The following is a 20857-nucleotide window of genomic DNA, read 5'->3' on the forward strand; positions in this document are numbered from 1 at the left end:
CCATTCAGTGAGGTATACATCTGCAGCAATGTGGGAGGGGTCTCAAACGAGGGGCCTGTTATCATTTGATACCCTAACCCTTGTGATAAACCCCTCCTACTCGACACTCGGCTCCCAGCTGCAGCGATATATACCTGGATTTTAGAGCCATTTGCCAAAGATTACATTTCATTTTTTGTTCATAAACATTCTCCTTCTGTTTTGAGAATAATATTATAAAATGAGAAACAAACGGTGTTGGTGGACATAGTGGAAAGCAACCAGATTGCCTGAGTCAAGAGAAATTACATTGTTTGGCAGTGTGACCAAATTAAAATGTTTATGTTAATAAACAGAGGCAATTGTTGTCATCTTTGCAGAATGCATACAAGAGTAATGATGTCACAGCCTGTGTAGGGCGGGCAAACATGTTCTGGACACTGGGGGTTTCTTGGATGAAAAAGACTGAGAAGCACTGCTTTAGAAGTCGATAAGTTGATATATTGTTCACATCACCCTGCTCTGCTCATCACCATCAGTTGTAGCGCTGGTCCTCTGATATCAGCATCACGAGTGCTGTCGCTTAAAAGCAAACAGCAGCCCAAGCTGTGGACTCCGGTGCGAGCTTAAAGTTCTCATCTCTGCTGTCCAAGCTTCACTGGACGCCTCCAGCTGAGATGCCAGATGCTGCCTGCATGCTCGTGTGGATTTGGACTATTTTCGACAAATGCTTGCATTGCCGTGTCTCAAATAAGGAAGTTCCTCCAAATTTGAGTCAACAATCCAAGCTCTTGAGACTGTTTCTCCACAGCGACTCTAATAAACTGCCTGAGATGTACTGTGTACATATTTAAACCAGAGTTCATATTTTCTTTTTATTTATAGATCCATGAATATGCAATTACCCACATCACTTTCAGAAGATTTTTTTTATAGCCCACTTGCTGTTAATTAAAGCTTGAACTGATATATTTTTTGCTCTTTCTACCATCTAGCAGATTTTCCTTAATGAAGTCATGAAAATACAATATTGAACTGACGTACATGTGAGCGGAGGGAAAGTCTCAAAATCGATAGTCGGCTCTAGTAGATCAAATAAAAATGAGGTAACCTCATTAAAACGAGACCAGTGCGGTTAGAACAGTGAGGGACAGAGGAAGTGGATCTCAACAGATTTTTGTGAGTGCGGCCCTTTTGAAGGACAGTGTTGTTTGTATTTTCTGCTATTTTCTTTTGGGAAACTTGGGAGATACTGAGACAGTGGGACTGTGCAGCAACCACTGATGAAAGAGGCCAGAATGAGCTCACTGTTCACTCAGGTATGGGGGTCTGATTTCCTTCTATGTGAAACCCCAGCCAGAATATGATTACTTTGGGAAGGGGGGGGGGGGGGTTAAGGAGGATGGGGCTCAGAGGTACTCCCGTTCCCAGACATTACTGTCTGACGTTAACATATGTCGCAAGGCAGCATGCTGAATGTTCCAGAATTGAATGTGACACAATAGATTTCATTTACTTGGTATATTAAATATATTATGCGTTTTAATACACACCTTGTACTTCATTTTCACCTATACACAGTGATACATTCTATTAAAAGATTCTTTTCTTATTTTTCTGTATAATTAAGCAGAATTTAGGGAAGGAAATACTGTATGAATGGTTTAAAATGTTTGGAGGGGGTGGGGTTGAGTGGGAGCAGGCAGCTAAGAGTTGGTGACTTGTTACCACGGACAACGCTATCAACACGCCACACACACACACACACACACACACACACACACACACAGGCTGGGAGTCCGCCTGCCTCTCCCTCTCGCTCTCTCAGATCCTACAGTCTGAAGACAGCGGCACTGAGTTCGCATCTCCGAGCTGCTAAGCGGGCTTATCTCCTGGGGACTTGCTCCTGAAACGAGGCGTTGGATCTCAGTGGGTGGGGGGCGCTCCAGGTGGTAGATTCCCAGTAGGCGATTCTTGAAGAGAGCCCCCCAGCCTCTGCCCCCCGTGGACACAGCCCCCCTGCGGGGTGGAGCTGACACAAAGCGGAGGTCGACATGGGAGCAGAAACGCGACATGGTTGAGCGGATTACCTGCTGCCAGCCGCCCCAGCCAGCTTTCGTGAGAGGGGGCTGCTCTTAGCTCAACGACACCACCGCGTCTTCCAGACTCAGGAACGGGAGGGGAGGGGTGGGGGCAAGGTGTTCCCCCAGCTTCGGCCATGGGGAAGTCCAACAGCAAGCTGAAGCCAGAGGTGGTGGAGGAACTGACCAGCAAGACCTACTGTGAGTAGCAGCTCTCTCTCTCTCGCTCCTCAACCATAACTCTGCTGCACAGGGTCAGCGTGGATCTCCAGAGTTTACTTATTGTCTCATGGACTCAGCCTCTTGGATCAGGAGCAGGAATGCACAGGGGGGGTGGAGCACATTCTGATAGAATGCAGACTCCTGTTCCTGACATATATTGACTGTGCCATTTCTGGGGCTCAGCCAGGATGCAAAAATATACACTGTGAAAAATATCTATGTATGGAAGACTAAGCAGGAACCTTTTTTAAATTCTATTCTAAATTACTATTTTAATGCAATTCAAACTTGATGGATGTGACATTTAGTCTCATATTGGCCAAACAAAATGTTTCAGAGCATGGATGAGCTTAGTATCGACAAATCAATTTACAGATCTTTTTCTGTAACCTCTTAGGCTGAATCTTGACAAATGAAAATTCATAACACTTTTTTAGCATTATGGATGGACCTTTGCATGGAACTGCCTTTTAATGAATTATTTTTTTGTCGGGCTAATGAGTAATTAATTCGAGAGCTTTAACTGTAGTAGTGCACTCATGGACAGACACGAGTATGTGTGTAATTTCCCTAAAGACCTCGATGCTTTGCGAATCCCATCCGCGTGTCTTTTCAGGTTCTGTTTTGCTATTTAATTTAACCTCTCTGTGGATGTTTTACACCATGAGCACTGGTCAGTTTCCCTTTCTACCTTCCCGAGGAACAAAGGCTCTGTTTACTGTTGCCTTCAGGTCGGCCCGACTGACTTCATCATGGGCCGGATCCTGTTTCCCATAAGCTAGCTTCCATCCGATGTGACTCGGATGACTTATGCCTGGAGGCCATTCCTACGGTACAACAGCAGGTGCCCTCCTGGGGTCTGTGATGACCCCCCCCCCCCCACAGTTGGTTAGCTAACAGCTGAGCACAATGTCGTGACCTGCTTTTTTGCGTGGGCCGATAATCAAATGGGCCAATAAGCCGTCGGCAAACAAACAGGACTCCTTGTCCTCGTTGTTAAGGTAGCGGACCACTCACAAAGACAGGCTTCAGAAGCCTGTCCCTTCAGGTTATTCTTCATTGTGTCACACAATACGGTCTAGGTCCTTTTACTGTAGGGTCAGTCATACCACAGACTGAGGTTACTGTCAGTAATAAATGGGCACTGCAAATGTCCGTGGTGTAGAACTTAATGGGTTCTTTAGTGTCCCGCCATTGTCCAGGTTGCTGTACCTGTTGGTGTGTGTGTGCGTCTGCAGGTGTGTGGGCGCGTGTCAGCCTTTGTGCCGCTGTCTCCCCATTTGCACGGGCCCCACCCATGCCTCCCCGCCCCCCTGCTCACTCCGCCCCTGCCTCCATTCCCCGGCAGTTTCCTTTTCTTCTCTCTCCCTGCTTCTGAGGAAGAGAACAGGCTGGTGTGTAATTAGGGTCACCCGTAACTGAAAAGGCACCCCCCCCCACCCCCCCTCTCCTGGGCTGTCCGCCTGCCCCCCCACGCCCACCTCTCCCTCTTCAGCGTGATTGCAGTTCATCCTTTTCTGTCTCTCGCTCTCCGCTCCCTCCTCCTCTGTCTTGCCCCTACAAAGAGGGCTGACACAGTACAGTCACACTGGTGCATCACCATGGTTTCCAGACCAGCCTAGATGTGGAACAGCCATTTCCCCGCTTATTACAGTGACCCCTTTAGTCATATACAGATGTTTTGGGGCTTATCGGTCCCACTCGTATCTACGAGGGGCCGTTTCTCTGAACTCGGGCCCCTATGGTTGCCCCCCCCTTACAGCCATTCTTCTGACCCGCTCCACACACCCCAGTGTCTGTTATGTTACATGTAAGGATGGAGCGGATTTAGTAAAGCGCCGTCTTTCCTGCTGGGAGGAGGTACGGAAATGGAGGCACACAAAGGGAGCACTGTGCCTTGGGAACGGATCCCCCTTAAACCCTTTAACGATCCCTGGGACAACGTAGGGCAGAAATCCCTCCCCCGAAACCACTCAGCCAGATCACATGACCAGGGGCAGCTCCAGCTCGTAAGTGCTGCTTGACGATACTGCTCCATGCATCTGTGCTCTTCCCCGCCGGCTTCCCATTGGCCCATGTGCCTGCCACGTGTCCGACACTTGGCGGTGTACTGTAACGCCCTCTAGGGGTCACAGTATATGCAGGTTTACCACCTGTCTCCTGCCGATAAGCACGCCGACTGGAATGTGGCCCGGCCTAAATTATTCATACTCCCAAAAGCCAGGTGACATGACTTACCATCCCAAGGGCTTTTTAATTAATAAATAGACTAGTGGGGTTTAGTGAAAAAGCCTCAGACCCCACAGCCCTCCTAGGGCAAGATTTCCCCTGTCCATTAGAGGGCGCCGCTGAGAGCCAATTAGCATGCTTGTTTCGAGTGTTCAGCCTATAAAGGCTTCACTGGGGTTGCTGCTAGCCAGCCGAGCGCTCGCTTTGCCCCCGTTTTGTGATGTATTTATGGGTGGCCTCTATCTAGGTCTGGGATACAGAAATAGAATGTAAAGAAGTGGTGGAAGTAAGCGAAGCTTGTGAAGTCTCCGTTTAAATGGTCATTTCAGAAAATCACATATGAAATGATTGTGGGTTTGGGCTGTTGGGGGGGTCAATGAGGTAAGTGTTTATGGGGGTGGGGTATGGGATTGGACTGCAGCAGGAAATTGCAGTAGCCTAGGGGGTACATCAGAGGGAGGGCACCTCCACACACACATGAAGGGGGGGGGCACCAACCCCCCAGACCAGAGGCGTCAGGCTATGATGCTGCCCACTAAGCCACCAGGTTATCTTACAGGGCTGCACTAGCAGGCTTGGCCAGCAGGTGGCAAAACAGTTTATTTAGTGAATTAAGCTGTAGTACAGCGTAGTACTGAGCTCAAAGGAGAAGGTGCTTCCGGTTCGTGCTTGACTCTGATTGGACAGCTTCTCCACATGCTCTGCAGCACAGGGTCACTACCCCTCTGCATGCTTCTTTTAGGAAGGAGTTAATGTTTTTTTATGCATCCAAATTATGGATGGATGCTATGGTGACCAGAAGCGCCATGGTGGAGTAACGCAATTGGCTTAGCAGGGGGTGGGGTGTCTCTTCGAGGGGCAGGCAGGGATGGTTTGGAAAGCTGAATGTTAGCAGCAGGCTTTGATGAAGTTTCGCTGACTGACTGGCCTTTTCTCCTTCATCCCCACAGTTACGGAGAAGGAAGTGCAGCAGTGGTGAGTGCATTCCGCCGTTCTCTTCACTTACTCACAGTTCACGCCCCTTTCGCTCCCCACGCCCTCTCCACAGGCACATCTGAGGGCACCTTAATGATCACTCGGAGGACCCAGCCTGAACTGTCACAAGGCCCCTGTCTCAGCTCCGCCATCTCCACTCCACGTGTGTGTGTGTGTGTCTGTCTGTGTGTGTGTGTGTGTGTGTGTGTCTGTACACCTCCTCCCAGTGCCTTGGCTTGGCATTAGCTTTAGCGCATTAGCAGGGGGACCCACCCAAACCATCCTTTGTGGGCAAAAGTGGGGGGGGGGGGGGTTTAAAAAGAGGGAGTATAGAGTCAACAGCTGCCAATATAAACAAAAAAGGTTTTATATTCTAATTTTCTTATTTTAATCAATCAGCTACTTATGTGCAAATTCTTTTGTAAGAAATATAAGAATGTAAGAAGTGATTTATTACCCTGTCATACCATGATGACATATGTAACGATAAACTGTCACTCTTGGTTGCAACGAAAGCTACATGCAACACAATAAATTAATACTATGAGCCAATACCTCCAACTGTTTGAGCATTAATGTTACTGATAGCTAATCCTGTCTTGTTGGGATATCTCACAAACTCTATGCAGAGAAGCCTGGCTTTCAGGTGTGTCTAAAATATCTGACTGCAAGTGTAGCTGTCCAAGTCAATGCTGCCTAAACAAAAATATCTAAGAAGCTCTCATAGGCTGTGTCTGAATTCAAGGGCTGTATCCTTCCAAGGCTGCATTCAAAGACCGGATGCGTCACAGCGGTGCGATAAGCCTGTCCTATTTTAAATATTAATTCAAATGGAATCTAGAAATGTGTCCTTTTTTTGCTGAGTTATGAAGTATCCACCCGATGGATCCTTCACCCAGCCTAACAAATCCCAAGATTCATAGCATTATTACGGTTTGGTGACTCATGAGCCACGGCCTTCTGGGTACTCTCCCCCCCCCCCCACACACTGGCTATATCCACTCATCTAAGACTCGCCGCCCATTAGTGAGTTTCCTTCCCCTGCATGCCGTACCTGTGCGACCTTGACCCTTGGTATTCACACTCCGACGCCTCCAGGCAGGAAGTTACAGGTTCTTTGCTTCTTTTCATCTCAACCTAACAAATCTCAAGATTCATAGCACAGAGGTAAACTGGGTGTGTCCCGACTAGGCCATGAGAGCCTACTACTCAAGAGTAAGGGCAGGAACAGCTGGTGACACAAACAGGGAATTGTCCATAGACCAAAACATCCCATTTGACAGCGCTTTCTGTTTGATCTTCAAAGAATGAAGCCCACAAAAGGTACACCTTCGTAGACCACATGCTTCAAACGATGAAGCCCTTGAAATCAGACACAGCCAGAGACTCCCAGTGAAGCACTGTGTCCGAGCAGGCTCCAAAAACACCAATAAGCTTTTGTCTTTTCTCCATTCGGTCAAAGCGTACGTGAGTCTTCCATAGACTCCCAGTGAAGCACGGTGTCAAATAGGCATCGATAGGCCATATTTATCCTGGTTTCAAAGAGAAAATCGAAATGCATCTTGTCAAAAGCAACTCCTTTGAAACGATCAGCGCTGTGGTTCAATTAGTATGATAGATTACAGTTTTAATAGCAAATAAAATGAATTTACATTGATACATTGACTAATTCAAGTTCTTTTTGCAATTTTATTGGGGAAGCCATGTTTCCCGTGTAGCCATTGAGCAATCGCTGGAGCCTGAGGGACTCCGTACGCCACTCGCTGCCGTTACTCTTACAGTTTTCAAAATGTTCTTTAGGTTTTTTCCCTGTTTTCCATTCGTATTGTGGCTACTTGGTGATTTCCGCTGCTGGGTGGAGTCCTTGGCTGCTGATGTTGAAAGCAGCACAGCTGTGGCTCTCGAATATGCTGGGGCGGGGGGGCACCGCCCCATCCCCCGTCGCTTTGCTGCGAGGAACCTCGTCCCACCATTTAATCTGCCACCAGCTGCCTGCCAACTGCGAGCGGATCTGCCACGGTGCGCTGGATACCTTTATCTAATCTCGCCGAGTACAGTGATAATCACAGGGCAAGAATCCCTTTATTTACGGTCTGCCAGCTTTGTGAGAAATCCACACTTCGAAAGTGCCATCATTCGGTCATTAGGAGAGAGAAGGGGTTTAGTCATAGGGTGGGGGGGGGATTTGAGTGGAGACAGGGATGATAGACAGGAATGTAATCCCAGCAGACTGGAGAAGCAGGCAGTATCCCACATGGGTGGCCTGGTGTTATTCTCAAAGTGAACACTAGGGGGACAAGATGCCTGTTACGTTACAATACATAACTACTTTATTAGTGGGCTCTATCTCTCATTTTGCCTCAGGTACCCTGGCGGCTGAAAAGTAATGTCATTATTATATTTTGTCTTTTAATAATAACATCACTGATGCTGGCAATTTGAGCGTGAGGGTGTGATCTTGAAGTCAAGAAGACAAGGCTCGATATGCCTCTGAGTCACTAATTAACCTTCAACTGTGAGGGTTATTCCGGTTATTACGGTTTGGTGACTCATGAGCCACGGCCTTCTGGGTACTCTCCCGCCCCCCCCCCCCCCCCACCACACTGGCTATATCCACTCATCTAAGACTCGCCGCCCATTAGTGAGTTTCCTTCCCCTGCATGCCGTACCTGTGCGACCTTGACCCTTGGTATTCACACTCTTGTTTGTGAGGGAGGTCTCCTATTTTTTGAACTCGCTTACTGCTGAGGCAGCATTACAGCCTCACAGAGTCACTGCATATCTCTTCTACTGACTTGACGTTCCTCAGGGCGGCAGCTTCCCTCCGCAGACCCACCTCTCACCCTCCTCCCTGCGCTCTAATCTTCAGCCCAGAATGATACAGATTGACTGACAAGCTGGGACACGCAGACTGCAGCGTCAAGGCTCCTCTTTCTAAATGTTGCCGCTGTCTGATTGCTCAGCTGCACCAGCCGGATCAGTGGGTTAAGACTCCCAGTCAGTCATTGGATGGGCACTGGTCTGAATTCTGACACAGGGCGTCCCAAGGTCTCACATGTACAGCTCTGGAAAAAACTGAGACTGCTCGATATTTTTATCCATATCTGCCTTTTTTAATCCTGGTTTAATCCTGGATCTGCTGGCAGAAGGCTACACTGCAAGGCAGGTTGCTTCCAGGTTCAAAGTTTCTAAGACAGCAGAACACAAAAACAAGGTGAAGCAGGAGACAGTGGCAATAGCCAAAAACCAACCAGGTAAAGGGCAGAAGCAACTTTCAAATGTTAGAGATGACCATCAACTCATAAATTGGAGGATGATCTCAAGTGACCTTAAAAAAGAATAGGAAACATTAAGTGCATGTGTGAAGTGCACTGCTAGGACAATTCATAACAGGTTCCAAAAAGCAGGACTGAAGACAAATAAAGCGAAGAAGCAGCCCTTCATCAATGAGAAGCAGGGAAGAGGAAGGCTAGAGTTAGCAAAAAAAATGTATATTTTACACAGGTGCACACCCTTAAACTGAGAAATGAGTGAAACGGAAAATTTTGCTGTGGTATCTTAATTTGTTCCAGAGCTGTATGTGTGTCTGTGTGTCTCATGGAGAGTAAGATAGGACAAGTGCAACGACAGTTTCCCCACAGAGATGAATAAAGTACCACACTTGTATTCTACATCTGCCCCCTGCAGAACAGTCACTTCCATCACAGCTAAAGCCGGAGGGTTTAAAATGCTGCGACGTGGTGACACCCTTATTCAACAGTTTAAGGGATTCAGGAACAGGATAGTCTGGCTTTTTTGCCGTTTAGTAATGGCAGTTAGAATCAGTTTTCATCTGTGGCGCATTAACATCAAATCCTTTGCTGAAATGTCTGATCTGTGTGCGTCTGCCTTCCGGCACAAACACAAACTAAAACAGTTCAATGTACAGGTTACGTTACGTCGCTGACCAGGGGGTGTCGTTAGAGATTTTGGGCCCCATGAAAGCCTATTATATGTTCCAAATTTGTTAAGACCCCTGTCGCTCAGGGGCCCTTGGAATAGTCCTAACTGTCCCCTCCTTTATGACTCCCCAGTCGGTGACATTAAATAAGCAGAAGTGCAAAGTAGCTGAAATTACTGGGAGCAGGTATTGTATAAGGGCCAGAGAGACTCAGAGTCAAAGTATTTTATTAAATACCTCTATGCCTCCATGCCCCTATTGAAGAAAAAGCTTGCATGATCTGTGAGTGTATAAGTCATTCTCTATATGACGCAAATACACTGACCACCAAAATGTGGTTTCTTGGTTTAAAGGAGTGTTTTAAGATGACGTGAGGGGGATATAGGGCTTTCGAAGGAACAAACAGGCACACTTAGGTTCACTACCAAAAATGCTTTATTACAAGTAATACAAAATAACCTTGCATTAAAATCAATACCAAAATATTGGATCAAGGGCAATGCAAAATAATTCCATATCACAGGTGATATCCAATGGTATTATAACAATAATAAAACTGACAATACAAGTGATTATAGGCATGTATAAAAAAGTGACAATTGAAATATGAATATATAGAGAGTGCAACTTGATATTTTGGTTATTGCGATAATTGATTGAATCAAAAAATTATCACTGCAAAGCTATTCACACTTGGACGTGCCATCATCACCCACCCTCACTCTTAGACTGGGGAGCTCGTTTCAGTCCTGGCAGGAGACCAACACGTGAGTCTCGAGAAAGGGGGCGATACGCGCTCTATCCCACGGCTGAGCTTCAACCAACACTGAGTTCTCCCCCTTCTTTTATACTAAATTTAGGCACCGCGTGCAGGCAGGGGACGAGCTGGCCAGGCTCACCCCTCCCCTCAGGCAATGTGTTGTCTAATTTCCAGTTTTGTCCGGGTAAGCAGTTTGCAGTTTCAATCAGAAGTGATGAGACAAGTTTCTATAATCAAAGCGTCCCCCCTCCTGCTGAGGATGGGGTGAGTGTCCTACACACACTGACCACTAGGTGCGATTTTAATGAAAGATAGTTAGACAGGTACCCTTGGGCAATGCTTTCCCCTCCTCCTGAGGATGGGGTGAGCGTCCTACACACACTGACCACTAGGTGCGGTTTCAATCAAAGATAGTTAGACAGGTATCCTTGGGCAATGCTTTCCCCTCTTCCTGAGGATGGGGTGAGCGTCCTACACACACTGACCACTAGGTGCGGTTTCAATCAAAGATAGTTAGACAGGTATCCTTGGGCAATGCTTTCCCCTCCTCCTGAGGATGGGGTGAGTGTCCTACACACACTGACCACTAGGTGCGGTTTCAATCAAAGATAGTTAGACAGGTATCCTTGGGCAATGCTTTCCCCTCTTCCTGAGGATGGGGTGAGCGTCCTACACACACTGACCACTAGGTGCGGTTTCAATCAAAGATAGTTAGACAAGTATTCTTGGGCAATGCTTTCCCCTCCTCCTGAGGATGAGGTGAGTGTCCTACACACACTGACCACTAGGTGCGGTTTCAATCAAAGATAGTTAGACAGGTATCCTTGGGCAATGCTTTCCCCTCCTCCTGTGGATGGGGTGAGTGTCCTACACACACTGACCACTAGGTGCGGTTTCAATCAAAGATAGTTAGACAGGTATCCTTGGGCAATGCTTTGCCCTCTTCCTGAGGATGGGGTGAGCATCCTACACACACTGACCACTAGGTGCGGTTTCAATCAAAGATAGTTAGACAGGTATCCTTGGGCAATGCTTTCCCCTCTTCCTGAGGATGGGGTGAGCATCCTACACACACTGACCACTAGGTGCGGTTTCAATCAAAGATAGTTAGACAGGTATCCTTGGGCAATGCTTTCCCCTCCTCCTGTGGATGGGGTGAGCGTCCTACACACACTGACCACTAGGTGCGGTTTCAATCAAAGATAGTTAGACAGGTATCCTTGGGCAATGCTTTCCCCTCCTCCTGTGGATGGGGTGAGTGTCCTACACACACTGACCACTAGGTGCGGTTTCAATCAAAGATAGTTAGGCAGGTATCCTTGGGCAATGCTTTCCCCTCTTCCTGAGGATGGGGTGAGCGTCCTACACACACTGACCACTAGGTGCGGTTTCAATCAAAGATAGTTAGGCAAGTATCCTTGGGCAATGCTTTCCCCTCCTCCTGAGGATGGGCTGAGCGTCCTACACACACTGACCACTAGGTGCGGTTTCAATCAAAGATAGTTAGACAGGTATCCTTGGGCAATGCTTTCCCCTCCTCCTGAGGATGGGGTGAGCGTCCTACACACACTGACCACTAGGTGCGGTTTCAATCAAAGATAGTTAGACAGGTATCCTTGGGCAATGCTTTTCCCTCTTCCTGCCGCTAGGCACAGCTTCAATCACAATAGGAATGAGCAGTGCTTTCTCTTCTCTTCTGAAGACTCTTCAAAAGAGAGGACAAGGCAGGTGTCTCATATACCGACCAGTGGTGTGCAAAACATACTGGGTGACGCCCTCCGAAACCCAGGGACACCTGGTAAGCGTCCTTGGATACAGGAAGCATCCCAAAACAAGGATTCTTTCGCATAAGATAAGGATACTCTGAAACCAGTAATTTGTGAAAAACAAGTTATACAAGTGACCAGAAAGAAAAAAGGGGGAAAAAAACCATGCTATGCTGTTTTATCCTTAATACAATGATATTATAGGTGAATCATGGATGACGTATTTGAATCTCAGGATGATTAGTCCACACATGATCAGAATTAATCCACACTTCAATCACCTCATATGTATGTATGTCTACTAGGTGGATTTGGAGGGACTCCAGCAAACTGTGAATAATGGTGTCGAACAATTACAACTTCCCAAATCATTACAGTAACAGGAGGACACTCAACACATCGTTTCAATTCTATACTACGTGGGCGGCGTGGCCAGTAACGGGGCCACCTGTACGTTTGTTTTAATACAAGGAGTGTCTAATGAAGTAAAGCTGAGGTACACGTTGTCGTCAACACTGACCCAAGACCACGAGGCCACAAAGTAACTGAGGACCAGTTTAAGTTAATATAAAGCCTTTCTTTAAAAAGAAATTGCCAGGTGCAATGACCATACTAGCAAATTAGTAGATAAAATGGGGGAGGTTGGAGACAGTAGCTGAACGAGGTCAGTGATTCGAAGGGCTGCAGTAACGATCCTGCATAATTTAGATTCACCCATACAGCACTGATGCTCAGAAAACTGGTACAAATTCACTTTGTAAGAAAAAAATTTAGCTTTTTCCTCTGTGTCATTTTCTAAAAATGAAAATAAATTTGACAATTTGCAAGTGATAACATTTGGGGAGCAGGTTGGGGGCAGCAAACATGTGACTCTTGTGGGCTTCCTGTTGGGGAAGCCTGCGGGGGGGCAGCATGCCCTGCAGAACCTGGGAGAAGGTTGTGAGGGATTCCACTCTCTCCCAACCTCCATACCCTTGGTGTCTCATCATGCTGGAGTGGTGGACATGACCCAGCACTGGCTGATCCTCCTTACCTCTCATCATTTGCCCAGCCGGTTTGAGGTCTGCTGTAGCATATCCACCAAACATTAGCAAGCGAGCGTGAAAATGTTTTCACCATGCTGGGTTCCAAGGTGAACAAAATGGGAACCCTTCTAAATTCATCTTTTTTGCGTTGTTTGTTTGTATTTCCCAACTGGTTACTTGAAGGCCCAAATACTTTTTTACTGCCAACGTCTTATTTTTCCCCTCCTCAGCTCCTGCTCTTGACCATCATGCGTCTCTCTTCCAGGTACAAGGGCTTCATCAAGGACTGCCCCAGTGGCCAGCTGGATGCCGCCGGCTTTCAGAAGATCTACAAGCAGTTTTTCCCATTTGGAGATCCCACCAAGTTTGCCACCTTCGTATTTAACGTTTTTGACGAGAACAAGGTAACAAGAATCCAGGGTGAACATCTATTTGGTGGGTGGAGGTATGTGTGGGGAAATTCCACACCAGCCCTGACATGCCTATGAGCTAGTGTGTGTGGGGGGGGGGGGCATTCAGGTGTCAAATTATACAGATGGGCCCTTGGGTACATCTACAAGGATGTGGATTGTGGGATCAGGAGGGGGGAGAGTCGAGGGTAATACAGCTCTGCAAATTAAAAGCCAATATACTTTTTCAACTCGCTTGTGTGTGCAGGATTGGCTCTCCACTGGAAATAAAAACCTTACACTGTTCTAGTCCATTCAAACTAGCGTGGTGCTGAGGTATCACCCACCACATGGCTGCACTTGGGTTCTTATCCCTGAGGTGCTTCGTCGTCTGGTGGGTGCGGCAATGCGCTGTATCAGCGTGTGCTCCTTACCTCTCGCTTGTATGTCTTCATCGCACGTGTTTCACTGCTTTCATTGACTCTGATATAAGCCTATATCTCGATGCACCAGCTGGAGGTCGTCTTAATTACCTCGGGTCTGATACCTGAGGCAGTGAAATGACAGAAACATGGTGCAAGATCTGCCATTATACTCCTTACTCATTGCTGATTGGGTTGCTCGCTAGCATGACCTGCCCCAGATGCCTGTTCACAGGCGTAATGGTGGGCCATCCTGGGTACGGTTAAGTGCGCCGCACTGGGACTCGCTATGGAGTGATCACACTAGTCAAACGAACTGGACGTTGCATGACCAATTTAAGGAAGTCTGATAGCTCTGTGTGCCAGTCTCTGAGTAATCTGTGGCTGCAGGCCCCACCACTCTCACTCCCAGGCCCTGCCACTCTCACTCCCAGGCCCCGCCACTCTCCAGAATGCTTCAGATTTTAAAAGTGATCAATAAATATCTAGCAGCAATTTAACAATTTGATAGCTGCTGATATCAATAAAAATGCTATTTACAATTTTGCTGTGTGTATTCTTACTCATAAACAGTAACTTTAAACAGTAAAAAAGGAAAAATCATAGCCCCTCTGTCTGTCTTTCGGAAGAGAGGATACTGACTCACTATCCCCCTATCACCCTTCCCAGGATGGACGGATCGAGTTTTCGGAGTTCATCCAGGCACTATCCATCACTTCACGGGGCACCCTGGACGAGAAACTACGATGTAAGACAGAGAAATGTAGGAAAACTCTGGTGCCTTGTCCCAAACGGGACTCTCACTTACTATCCAAGGAGCAGGCTGACCATTTTATTGCCTTGATTGGTCTCATATGGAGAGGATTGCAGTTCAATCACATAACATATAATTTATAAAATATAGAAAATACGTAAAAAATATTGAAATAAGCATATCTCACTAATAAGACAACCTTTAAAAAAATAATTACCATGAAAGACAGGGTCCTGCTCATACATGCAGAAACCAAAATTAATTAAAGCCTTTAAATGTAAAAGGTAGCAGTACAAAAATCTATCCATAGTACAGGGGCAACTGGAGTCTGTCCCAGTTAACAAAGTTCTCAAGTCAGATGTACACTATAGACTAGTGATCTCAATCCGGTCCTCGGGGATACACACTGTCAGTCCATGTTTTTGCTCCCTCCCAGCTCCCTACCAGACAATCCACATTTTTCCTTCCCACTGGGAGCTGGGAGGGAGTGAACAACTATGGGTCCCCAAGGACCAGATTGGGAAACACTGCAAAAGACAATCCAGAGACACCGATCCAGGTAGGAGTGCAGAGAGGAACCTGACACATACACAGCAGAAGTGGGGGTTTGATCCCCGGAGACGAGTCACCATGCTGCTTGCCAGGGCCGTGCAGAGATGTTTAAAGGGGCGGGTGCTCAAAGTTAAAAAAGATAGAACAGGCTGAATAACAACAATTCACATTCATGACGAATCTAATATGGAATTATGTGGATATCCATATTAGATCGTTTTTAGTGAAATAAAAGCCCTCCAGAAAAGAAGGGAAAAGTCCTGCAACTTACTTTAAAACAAAACATGTTCCCTAAAATGGTGGACAGAGCTACAGACCCCCTTGTAACACCCTTACCCAGTTAGCTAGCAGTTAATGACCACCACTACTTGTGCAGTTCATAAAAGGACAGGTAATGTTTGTCGCGCTGTTGCACAAACAGCACGCTCATTTATTTCAATTCATTTGTTGTTATAGACTATAGTGTGCGCTGTACACCATATTTACTGTTTTGTTGCAGTCCGCACCTTCCAATAAATTTGCCTGCTTCTCCTCCAGCTTCGCACCACCCAGCCTGCAGAAAATGCGCGTGCACTTTGCGAGCTCGTACCCGGTTCGTAACGAGCGCGCTCTGCCCTCAAGGGCGAGCATTGGTTAATGGCAGTCATGTGACTGATGCAAGCCAGATCCTTTTATTTAGCAAAATTGAGATTAATAGTTACATTTTATTGTTGAGGGGCAAAGACAGGGCTCCATACGCACATACACATTAAAAAAAAAAAAAAAAAAAAAAAAAAAACACATGCCTGCACATGCCTGCTGCTTGCCCATACACACATCTTGAAAGTAAATTGTGGTGTAAATTGTGCTCTGAATTATGGCTCCCTAAATTAGAGGCTCTGATCTGGTATCCCTACCACAATTTGGGGGGGGGGGGAGACTGGGGATGCCTTCTTCCACAGAAAAAGACATTTTTGACTCAGAAAGAGACATGTGTCATTGTCATCCTAGTGACATGTCAACTCTGTGACTTCTACGCCTCTTTGTGTTGCTGCTGGGAGACTTTTGTTCTGAAAGCGCTTCATTCTGTTTTGCAGTGATTTAATATATTGTGAGTCATGCAATCATACATTGTTGTGTATTGTGATGTCATAGTACATTGTTATGTATATTGTGATATCACAGTATATTGTTAAGTATTGTGATATCATAGTACATTGTTATGTATTGCATTAGGATGTGATACGTTCTGGTCCCTCTTTCTTTGGTCACCATCACAGGGGCTTTCAAACTCTACGACCTTGACAATGATGGCTACATAACACGAGATGAGATGTTGAACATAGTGGACGCCATTTACCAGATGGTGGTAAGTTACTTTCGGCTGCTGGGACCAGGTTTGCTGTGTGTGGCAGGCTATGAAAAGATGTCTGTGTGTGCTTGTGCGTGTTTGTTTCCAGGGTAACACTGTGGAGCTGCCGGAGGAGGAGAACACACCAGAGAAACGCGTGGACCGCATCTTCGCCATGATGGACAAAGTAGGGCACATGTGTGACAGAGACTCACACGTCCGTCCACTTATTTGTTTGTTTATGGGGACTTTCCATTCATTTCAATGGGCATGGACCCTAATCCCATCATGACGACCTTAACCCCTACCCAGCCAAAACCTTAACCATAAGTAGTCAAACTAAATACGAGACTTCTGCCTTTTCTAATTTTTTGGTTGCCTTCACAGATCTTTGTGGTGACCTGAAAAATGGTCCCCACAATGAAAAAAAGTTTTTTTTTTTACATTGTGTGGTACATTTGGTCCCCACAATGTAATATAAACATAATCCCCCCCTACACACACACACACAGGTAAAGTGTAGGTCTGTTTCTCTTTTCTCCCAGAATGCAGACGGTATGTTGACACTGCAGGAGTTTCAGGAAGGTTCTAAGGGCGACGCCTCCATCGTTCAGGCCCTGTCGCTGTACGACGGCCTGGTCTAAGAGTCCAGGCACCTGCGGTTAGTTGGCTTCTGTGTGGTTCCACCGGCAGTTCAGGTGGTTGGTGGGACACCAGTGAGGCATATTTCATGTAAAGTGGGGACTTATACCTTACCATTCAATAACTTCATGTGATGAACACGTGTTTAGATTATGATTTAGGTCCTGTCTGAGAGGGGTTAGGCATCATGAAGACATTGTCTAAATTAAAAGCTTAATTAACGGACAGCTTGCCTCCAAGGTTCAAGTCTAGTACATGATTCCCCACCAATGAGCAGAAAGGCCTGAGAAAACATGCTTCCCAATTCATTCAGGGGATATGTGTGGCTCCGCAGGCTAAGCCTCTGGGCCAGTGATCAGAAGGTCGCTGGTTTGAGCCTGGCCTCACTTGAATAGTCACATGTTTTTGGGACTTTGAGCAAGGCCCTTAACCCTCAACTCCATGAGAGCTCTTCACTGCCAAGCTGTCTCTCACTTACATATGTGTCAGGGAGAACAAGATGGATAGGCAAGGAGAGAATATCCTAACAGGGATCAATAAGGAAGTGTTATTATTTTACTCCACCATAATGTATTTCCTGTTGTTTCCTGTTTGTACTTTTTCTTCAACCTTTCCACAGGTCTCCAATACTGTCCCATCCAGTGCCATCATGCTAATGAAGAACCCACTGTCCTCCACCCTTCCCTGCTACAGAGGAGTAAGGTGGGGTGTATTTTGGGAACCGCCATGTTGAGCCTAAGCTGTCAAACACTCATCTTCATGTTCGCCAAAAAGTAATTTAAAAAAGAACAACATAAAATATGAATGCAGCATTTTTAAGAGATGGGACAGCTGCACTGTGATGTCCTGCGGACAAGTGGAACGGGAGAGAGAGAGAGAGAGAGAGAGAGAGAAAGACAACATGCCGCCCAGGGGCATGCTGGGAGCGCTGTCACCTGTTGTCATGGCAACTACCCAGCCAATTGAGAAGCAGACCGGAGCTGATGGTTTTCTCATGTTTCTTCATTCATGGAAGCTTGTTGACTTTCACGTTTCTAGCTGAAGATCAGTGTTGTTTTCAAACAGTCTTTTCCTTTTTTTATATGTGTTGATCACAGCTGCGTGGACTTCTAAGTCTGCAAGACCTCTTCCAGCTATACTATAAATTGCTTGCCTCTCATGAACAGTGGCAGTTCTGCTTGTCTGTCCGTCTTAGGTGATATGTAGCCTCTGTATCTTATTTTTCCTACATTATTTTTTCTTATGGTCCCACCAGCATAGTACCTCCTGCCAAGTATTGGGGGTGGGGGCTGGGGGGTTGAGGTCTCCATCCATTTAAAGGGGTCCAGGGAGTTGTATTACCTGGTTTCGATTATGCGCCCATGCCTCTGCTGTGATATAGCCCCACCCACCTCTGAATGCCCTGCACAGGGTACTTAGGTAGCCATTAAGGCTATCATCACTTTTCCTGTTTCCTGTTTTTCTGTTGTTCTGACAGCCAACCCTGAAATAAAAAGGATCATTCTAACAGAAGCCTGGGCAGGACCGCGGCTGCATAGACTAAGCTGGCAAAACAAACCTTTTGTTATGGAAAAACACGTCAGTCGTCTGGTAGTCTGGGGGATTCACTGGCGCAAAAATTCACTGTTTTGCTGTCCTTTCTAGACATTGGAGATTTTAGATCTGCTGACATAGATTTGTTGTTATAGAAACAGTGTCATGCCTATTTCTATGGAAAAAAAACTTAAAAGCCACAACACCTGATCTTTCACATAATTCATACAGATCACCGCACCTCCTCTTTTGTTAGTTTGTGTGTCAAGAGTCTTTTGATGAAATGCCAGTGCTGTGGGCAGGGGCGTCAGAAGCATTTTGAATGTGGGGGGGGGGGGGGGGCACACTGGCATAAAACTAATATTTTACGTTAAATGTGGGGGGGGTCCAAACGAATAATTATGAAATTATGAAATGTGCGGGGGACACGTCCCCCTCAGACTTAATGGCGGCCACGCCCATGGCTGTGGGAGAGATCCTGTTCTCGTTTGCAAAAGAAATTTCACGTCTGCCTGTTGCTGTGATGGTGGGGGCGGGGCTTTCGTCAAACCCTTCCCAAGGTAAGTAGGGAGGCGGGCCTTCAATGCAGGCTATAGACCATTCATCTCCATGTGTGCCGGTGCATTGAATTTGTCCTGCAGGAAAGTAAAAGTCCAGGCAGCGTCACAAGGGACATTCTTTGGATCTACTTGCTGGATTCCTTATAAGGAGACACCTCGATAAGCCAGGTGCTGGTCATTAAAAGAGGTCAGCCTGATTTCTCCATTTTTTTTCATTTGCTGAGTCGATTTGTGATTTGCAGGGTAGCGCACAGGCTTTTTTAAACAGCACTACTCTTTCAACTGAACTGAATTACCTTTTCCTTATGAGCAGAGTAGGCCGATTCTCTGTCAGCACTCCTTTGAGGTGTTTGACTTGCCTCTTGCTTTTATATGCTGTCACAGCCCGGTTGTAAAATCTCCATTCTCGCATTCTTCTGTTATGGTTTTTAAAATGAATCCACAGGAATAGACCTGTCCGAATGGGCAGGGGGACCCCTGCTGTGAGACTCCTCTGCCCCTGATCCATATGTGTAGTTCCTTGGTACTGTGTGTGGGAGATATTTGAGTTGTTGAGACTGTTTGCTGACTTGCCTTAGGATAGAAAGCTGAGGAATGCAGTCCCCTACCCTAAGGCCAAGTAGCAATGTAAGCAAAACTTGCTGTGTGGCCTCACTGGCCTGTTTTGTGACAGAGATAAAGTATGTTTCTGTAGCAGATTTGCTTGAAGGCGGCTTTCTCTTTTAACTGAACCACTGGCCATAAGGTCATCTCTGTTTATGGTTTTCAATGTGTCAAAAAATCCTAGTTATTGAAAATAAAAGTGTTTCTTGTTTGAAGGCTACTTCCTTAGTCTCTAATCTAGCCTGCTGTACTGAAGAATATGTTGCCATTATTAGTTTGACAGCATTATGGATGAGCTTCAGCTATTTAAGGATATTAAACATTTAACATTTTTCCTTAACAATTATCACTTTTCACGTCTAAGGCATTTCTTTGGAGATTTTATAAGTATGTCTTTACCTTGATGCCATTAATGGGACTAGCTAACAAACAACTTAGTTTAAGAAAATTCATTTTTGGCTTTTTTTCTGACAAAAATCAGGACCAGAACTTGGATAACTCGATATGAGACAAAAAAAAAGCTATAACCACTTGTTCTGGTAAAATATCCATCCATCCATCCACTATCTATACCGCTTTATCCATCTGGGTCACGGGGAAGCCGGAGCCAATCCCAGCATCATCGGGCAAGAGGCGGGGTATACCCTGGGCAGGCCGCCAGTCCACCACAGGGCCAACACAGACAAACAGCCACACACACTCGCATTCACACCTATGGGCAATTTAGAGTAGCCAGTTGACCTAATCTGCATGTCTTTGGACTGTGGGAGGAAGCCAGAGCAAACCCACGCATGCACGGGGAGAACATGCAAACTCCACACAAAAAGGCACCCTGGGTGACCCGAGGATCGAACCCAGGACCTTCTTGCTGTGAGGCGACAGTAGAGAGGTTACCTGGTACCTTGGGCGGAGCTTAAATGAGGGCTCCGTCTATGACATCATCACCAATGATTGACAGGGCCAATGTGAATAATAAAGTAATGCGCCCTAAGCATTTCGCCAACAAGAATCAAGGAATAACGCGGGTAATCCTTGTTAAAATGAGCGCAGGCACTCTCTACCAGGTAACCTCTCTGACAGTGCTGACCACTGTAC

The 20857-nt window shown here is 46.4% G+C and overlaps 1 protein-coding gene across 5 annotated transcripts; it reads left to right on the forward strand.

The window, feature by feature from the left end:
- The first annotated feature begins 1737 nt into the window (after positions 1–1737).
- On the forward strand, positions 1738–19982 carry ncs1a (neuronal calcium sensor 1a). 5 transcript variants are annotated; one of them, XM_023798720.2, is made up of 8 exons: positions 1743–2261; positions 5462–5486; positions 13243–13381; positions 14458–14551; positions 16354–16442; positions 16534–16611; positions 16970–17085; positions 17686–19982. In XM_023798720.2, the coding sequence occupies exons 1-7, from the start codon at positions 2198–2200 to the stop codon at positions 17066–17068; spliced, it is 588 nt and encodes a 195-aa protein (XP_023654488.1). In that variant the 5' UTR covers positions 1743–2197; the 3' UTR covers positions 17069–17085; positions 17686–19982. The 5 variants fall into 5 exon arrangements, with proteins under 5 accessions (XP_023654487.1, XP_072570806.1, XP_072570805.1 ...); XM_023798721.2 differs by having other exon boundaries at positions 1745–2261; positions 14458–14536; XM_072714704.1 differs by lacking the exon at positions 17686–19982 and having other exon boundaries at positions 1741–2261; positions 16970–17667.
- Positions 19983–20857: the final 875 nt, after the last annotated feature.

Source organism: Paramormyrops kingsleyae, chromosome 7 (assembly GCF_048594095.1).
Source record: "Paramormyrops kingsleyae isolate MSU_618 chromosome 7, PKINGS_0.4, whole genome shotgun sequence".
Taxonomy (NCBI): Eukaryota; Metazoa; Chordata; class Actinopteri; order Osteoglossiformes; family Mormyridae; genus Paramormyrops; species Paramormyrops kingsleyae.

What these genes read in the sequence shown, in the direction of transcription:
- ncs1a (XM_023798719.2), top strand. Translation starts at nt 2,198, where the DNA reads ATGGGGAAGTCCAACAGCAAGCTGAAGCCAGAGGTGGTGGAGGAACTG. An exon ending in ACGTTTTTGACGAGAACAAG is followed by an intron (nt 13,382 to 14,457) that starts GTAACAAGAATC and finishes CACCCTTCCCAG; the next exon opens with GATGGACGGATCGAGTTTTC. An exon ending in ACGATGTAAGACAGAGAAAT is followed by an intron (nt 14,552 to 16,353) that starts GTAGGAAAACTC and finishes TCACCATCACAG; the next exon opens with GGGCTTTCAAACTCTACGAC.